This window comes from Glycine soja, chromosome 2 (assembly GCF_004193775.1).
Source record: "Glycine soja cultivar W05 chromosome 2, ASM419377v2, whole genome shotgun sequence".
Lineage (NCBI taxonomy): Eukaryota > Viridiplantae > Streptophyta > Magnoliopsida > Fabales > Fabaceae > Glycine > Glycine soja.
The window spans coordinates 29,349,813-29,356,692 of record NC_041003.1 but is presented as its reverse complement, the minus strand read 5'-3'; the positions used below and the strand labels follow the sequence as shown (position 1 = coordinate 29,356,692).

The window sequence follows — 6,880 nt, the reverse complement described above, 5'->3', positions numbered from 1 at the left end:
TCTTCTTCCTTTGCAGCCCTTGAATCATGACTGATTCTTATCTGTTCCTTAAAAAATTCTTCTTGCATGTACATCTTTCATTGAGAGAGAATCCAATTGTCAGCAAAAATAGCAAGAAAAAGAAGAAATATTTCGTAATAACCTAGAAGAAAACATTAGTGAAATATTGATAAGGAAAAACCAGAAGGGAAAGCAAATTGGGATTGAAATAATCTCTGTCTGAAAAGAATAAATTATTTTTCAGATAGCTAGAAAAGAGCTAACTATGAGTGACATGAAATTATTAGTACACTCACTAGAAAAGCTATTGGATCAATTCATTAATCAACACAAGCTGCTCTGGAAAACTGGGTGGGTCACGGGAAGTATGCAACAGACTCCACAACAAAACAGTAGTAACCACCATTTACTAAATCATTGCAAGAATTAAGAATATCAGTTGTTTTACTAAAGAATTCTATAAATTTCAGTACATTGCCCAAAGATTTATTATGAGACAGAAGGCTCATAGATCAAACCGCCGAAGAAGATCTCTTCTTCCTTGCTCCTCTAATTTGACAGGTTAGACTGAAGTTCTTTTGACACAAAGTCACATTATTATATACAAAACCATCCGAGCCATGAAAAGAAGGAAAATGTGAGAAGTTTAGCTTATACATACTAATGAAAATTCAGCAATTGTACTATAAAAATATAAATTACAGCTAACAACTTTCAATGAAATAATTCATTCCGATGCAAATCCAAAACTCATCTATCAACAGCTAAAATTACATGCCACATGCAAAGCCACAAGTTTTTCACTGACAACTGTAAGTATTACCTATTCCTTGTTCTCTTCATGTTGCATTTTAGTTCTCAACCTCACAATGCGATTTTCTTCCATTGTCCTTCGCAGCTTCTCAGTCACTAAGATTCTTCAAGAGCTTTAGTTTATTTTTGTTTTTTGGCATTCCTGTCCTTCAAAACAATAAGTAGCTGGTTGTCCTCGTTCATTTGCCGAAGTTCTCTTGGTATGATCTCAAGTCATATTTGAGTCTAGATTTACCTATACACAATTCAGATAAAAAGTTACCCCCAAAATAAACTCAATATACTGTCTCCATAGACATGGCTTTGTTAACATGCAACCAGATCACATAAAACAAACAGCAGCAAAGAAAGGAAAAAGGACTGAAACGGGAACCTTGGCAATGTCTGTTGAAAAAGTCCAGGTCTTCTTTTATTGCCATGTATCCATAGAGCTATCGCAGACCACCAGGGAGAAATAATCTACGGTGGTGACTAAACCAAGCATCTCAATCAGTTCCTTGTTCTGCAAAGTGCTTGTGTAGACGCTCCGCCTCAAGATAACCTATAGCTGAGGCTTCAAATATCAAAACACTCAACCCCCGATGTCCCTGGGGCCATAAGAGTGTCGAGCTTTCACAACATCATATGCACTAAAATAATTAAGAAGCTCCTGGTTACCCATACCTAGCCACTACATACAAAGAAGAAAATCAGGATGTAACACAAAATCCAGAAATAGTTTAGGAAAATTAAGAATGTTTTGCTGCATTAACACGAGAGGTTATAATAAAAACAATCTATTACTATCAGTAATTATTCATCATTTGATGCAAAAAAGAAAAAAAAATACTCATACCTTGTCATTTTAATCCTGTTTAAGCCTTGTATTCTGAATGACAACCATCGGATTCTAAAATGTAAATAAAATAAAAATATTCAGAAACTGAGTTATGTATGTAAAATAGAAGGCAAAATTTCTCATGTAATAAAATACAACTTGGTACTAAAATATCTTCTGCTCTAGCATCCTAAGCTGTTGTTTTCAGTACCTCTAGCACTCTCAGATTCTGTCCAGCTTTGAGCACCTCTGGCAATACTGCTATTTAGTATTTCAGTCCCATCTTCATTGTGGTTGTGACTGTGGTTCTAAATTCCAGTTAGCATCAAACCAGCTGGAGAATGAATAGTCTTTATTGTCCTGTTTCTGGTTAATTTGTGCAAAGCCTCCAATAGAGCAGCATTCCTTGGAAAAAGATAAACTGTGTGTACTTCAAGGTATAGGAAAAAGATAATGAACACACCTCTTGAATAATGACACTGCAACACCATTTGAAGTAGTAGTATTCTTTTCCTCAACAACCTGTTTGAAGTGCAAGCCAATTATATTTATTGCTGATATATGTTTCAATAACTTCATACTGACAATAGAATAATAATAACTTAAACCAAATAACAAAGGCAAGCAAGACTTGCTTTGTAAATTGTGATTTAAACTTTATGGAACCAAAATTGATGTGAAACTTTGGCTAAGATTAATCATATATATATATTTGAAAATTTCTTATTTCCATCATTCATCGGTGCATTTTAATGGATATGCCAGTTGACACTAAGACGCTCAATTTTTATTTAAGTTGGCAAATTGCTTGAGCTATGTGTTATAATAATCAGTATAAAGCAATGTTGTATAATTTCATTCCTGTACATGAGGGTACTGATATAGTGATCTGAAACCATATTGTGGCTATGGTTGTTACTGAGTCCTGGTTCCAATATTAACACACATTTTTAACATGTTGTACAAAGTGCTATAGCTGGTTGAATACATATTAGAGTATTTGAAATCTACAAATGAAGGAAAGTGCAACATGTAATTCATTATTGTCTAGATAATTTAAATATACTGACCTCATGTCCTCTAATATTTAATATCAACCTGAGAAGTGATGTTTTATGCAGGACTACAATGAACATGGGATGCTTTCACTTTCTGAATTCAATTTTTAATATGCTAATTATCACATGTCACAACCATAGTCAATACTATTTTTTAATTTGCTTTTATGCTGACTTACTTTTTTATTTTCATCTACATATAATGCAGAAGTGGCCATGGAAGCTGCAAAAGCTGCAATAGCAGGTGGCATTTCAGTTGTGAGTATACTTTTGATGTTCTTTTATTTTGAGTCATATGTATATAACTCAGGACATTTTATATGGCCTGTTTTGTCTAATTTTTAAAATTGGTCCTAGTAGTTAATTACTTTAAATGCTTTTTGGGCCATATATATGTTAATGGTGTGTTTCTCATCATCTATTTTCTTTTTACATGTAGTTGGAGATTGTGGAGTCAACCCCAGGTGTGTTTGAGGTTGTTTACCTAAATTTTTCTACTCCCTTACTTGTCTTGTTCTTAGATTTAGAATTCATATGCTTGGTTCGATCTGTGCAGGTTCTACAGCAGCTGGTGAAGGAGCATCCTACAATGGCCCTAGAGGTATGCTTTAATCCTCTAAGTTTCTATCTAGTTTTTTACATGGCATCAATGTTCTTTGTTAGGGTGTATATCAGGTGAACCCGCCAAAAGTTTATGAATTTGGAGAACATATCATTGTCATTGCATTCTCTCAGTTCATTGAATTTTAGGACTGTGTCTGTGTATAGCACATCACCTAATGGACATGCTGATTGACACATAAATGAGGATTATCATCAAGAATTGTTGATCCTTACTCTTGGAATTTTTGTCTTCTCTCTGAATTTTACTTAGCTATCAAACAGAGAATATTGATTTATTATGTGGATTATTTCTAACAAAATCACAATGTCTTGTAGAAATTTTGGGAAAAATATAAAGTTGACGCATTTGAAATTGATCTAGTGTTGAATGTGTTATGCATGTGGATAAGTACCATATCATCAATTAAGAGGAATGTTCAACCTAGCTTCCAACACTTCTTCTAAATTCTAAGTGACATCCCCAAAATTTACCGAAAGTCTCTAACCTTTTTCTGATTTAGTCTTGTCTAGAACACTAATAAATTAATTTCTCAAGAAATTGCACACAAAATTTCTATAAGATGGTAGATTTTTTTTAGTTTCTTCCTTGCTGGATATTACTAGCTTGTAAAGGTACCCTATTGCATTCTTATGATTGTTTTAACATGTTAATGATCAAGACTCCTATCATATACAATATTATTTCATGAAATCACATTTCTCTTCAACGGTTGTTTGAACTGAATAGATATTGCCCTTAGGTTGGAACTGTTCTCAAGATTGAGGATGCAAAAAGTGCAATTAATGTCAGAGCCAAATTTCTAATGAGTCCTGCAACTGTTAAGGTTTGTAATTATTTATATATATACATACATAAATACCTTCTCAGCTTGTGCTAAATTTCAAATTTCAATGTTTATGCTTACTATTATTATTATTTTTTTCCTCTTTTCCCTATTCTTATTCTTGTTTGAATTATCTTGGGAAATTATTGACTGTCAAATTTCATTAGGAAGTGCACTATTTGTGGACATACTAGGATGTCCAACCAGTGTGCATTTTTCTTTAAAATTGTTTATTGCTTATTAGGATATAATGGAAATGGATTATGTTCAGAGTGGTGAAATTTTATATATTTCTGGCACAATGACTCCAACTGAAGTAAGAGTCGACTTTTAGGTTCAAGTCTTTTACAAATCTCATGATTGATATATATTTTAGGTTCTTAATGATCATTGTATCATTTGTATGCAATGCAGATATTGTCAGCATGTGATGAAGGTGCTAAAATTGTCAAGGTAGGCCTTTGCATGTTCTTTAATGTTTGTTGTATTGAAGAGTGTTGAAATATGGGCAGAATACATTCACTTGATATATATGCATCCCCTTATGCAGTGATAAGTGGAGACTTTTGGATTTTTTGGCCTGCTGTTTTCCCATTTCTTCAATTTTCCGTTGTTAATATCTGGTTTATTTGGAACAATACCTCCTAGATGCATATAAACACAGGGGCAACTTAATTATTTTTTAAACAAAAATCTGTTTTCATTTTTTTTAAGCTTGTCTCATAAGTTTCTTCTAAAATTATACATAGATAATTCTAAATTTACATTAATGCAATGGCTAGCAAAGGGTATAAATAAAATGAACAAATAGATAGAAAAAAAATAGAATCAAACCTGTAAAATATTTAGCCTGTGGAAAGATAATCAACAGGTGTTGGAAAAAAGGATGGGAAGGATTTTTTAATCTTTACAATTAGACCTGTCCCATGTTTAATTTACTTTTCATTTTAAAGGATTATAATTATAAAGATTCCAACTAAGGTTAAATTACTAATTCACTTACACATGTATTTATTTTATGTTTCTACTAAGTTTGGGTTCTTACGGAGTTTTTTTTGGAGGAAGCATGTGCTTGGCATGATTTTCTACCTTATCATAGTCCTAATAACGAATGCCTTGAGTTATTCATATTCTAGCAACCTTTAGCTGCTTTTCTCCTTTGGTCAAGATTTATGTATCTGACTGTCAAGATTCACTTAAAGGTCACAATCATAGACTAGCATAAAATTCATTTTATATTTTAAAATAATTTCTTACACTTGGTTTTTACCTTGTGCTGTGTGATAGATTTATCCAGTTTCTGCACTCGGTGGATTTCAGTACATATCAACACTGAAGAAGGCCTTTCCTCATATCTTTATGGTTGCTTCTCAGGGAATAACAATAGGTAGTTTTACAGTTTTTCCTGTTGGGTTATATAGTGAGTGATATTAAGTCCAGGGCCATCTATAACACATTAGGAGAATACTATAGAGATATGGGTAAATATTTAAAATCCCTTCATCTTACAATTATCAAAAGTTTTTATAAACTGCATCTGAACATAAATATGGGTCCACGATATACATGGTTCAGGATTATTATGTGTAATATATCATTACCACCATTAATTCCTGACCCTTTTCATGTCTCATCCTCTAATATTTTACTAATAGGTATGCTAGTATTATTTCTCATTCTCAGTGTTGATTTGATTTATTTGCTTGAAGCAGCTGTTTTTTTCCCCTCAAGGATTTCTGTTTGGAAACCTTCACTCTTCATCATTTTCTTTTTCCAAACATATAGTTTAGAACTTACTAATGGTGAAGTTTCTTGTTAAGTTGATGCATGTAAAAAAAATCAATATCCTATTTGGTTATGTACTATATTATTTTTTTTTTTGCAAATACTCCTTTTGATGAACTGTTTAAAGCAGCTTATGGAACAAGGTTATAGAAGAATTTTTCTATGACAGCTTTTGATAAATATTTATAATACTAACCTTGTTGTCCTCATCCATATATGTCCAATAGGCACAACAAGTAGGCATTTTAATAGTAGATTAAGTTATTGCCATTGGCATAACTATCCAATGTGAATGACTTTCTCTCATATTGCTTGTAGATTCAATTGGGGAATACATTTTGCGAGGAGCATCAGCAGTTGTTTTGTCATATGCGATATTTGATAAAGATGCAATTGCACAACATGATTTAGATAAGATACAAAAACTTGCACATTCTGCTACCTTGGTGGATAACAAATCTGTGAATAGGTAACACTTTGTACTTTTTTAAATACATTTAGTGGTTGGTTTTTTCTTCTAGGTTTATTCAAAATGGTTGTATGGCATGACTGTTACATACTTTGATTTTGTGGATCAATGCTTGTACTTTTCTTTGTGGATCTTTTAAGGTGTAACAATGCTTGTTTTATTTCTTTGTGGATTACATACTTTAATTTTGACATATGTAAGTTTGTAGTTGTGTAGTGCATCTTGATTCTAAGTTTCAACCACTTTTTCATTCATTAATGTGCCTCATATTTCAGCATTGTGGTTTTTTTTTTTTTTGGGATGTACTCTTTCTGATTTTTACTTTAGTTCTTTGTGCTGCACTTGTGTTCCTATAATTACACTTACACCCTTCTTATAAAAGATGTAACTATATGTTATTGATGCATGATTGCTCCTCAACACTCTTTGACCATGTCAGTTATGTAGGATGATTTGCCTATTCAATTTGATTATGCTGAATCTAATGGTG

General features: G+C 32.5%; 1 protein-coding gene and 1 pseudogene across 1 annotated transcript; one reads left to right on the top strand and one right to left on the bottom strand.

The window, feature by feature from the left end:
* Positions 1–1,696, bottom strand: LOC114371401 (annotated as a pseudogene).
* Positions 1,697–2,889: 1,193 nt separating this feature from the next.
* Positions 2,890–6,394, top strand: LOC114374661 (the record flags this gene model as incomplete). The annotated part of the gene is made up of 8 exons (XM_028332334.1): positions 2,890–2,946; positions 3,128–3,163; positions 3,245–3,289; positions 4,053–4,136; positions 4,381–4,452; positions 4,551–4,589; positions 5,424–5,523; positions 6,240–6,394. Coding segments are annotated over 8 exons (588 nt in total), but the record flags the coding sequence as incomplete, so codon positions are not given.
* Positions 6,395–6,880: the final 486 nt, after the last annotated feature.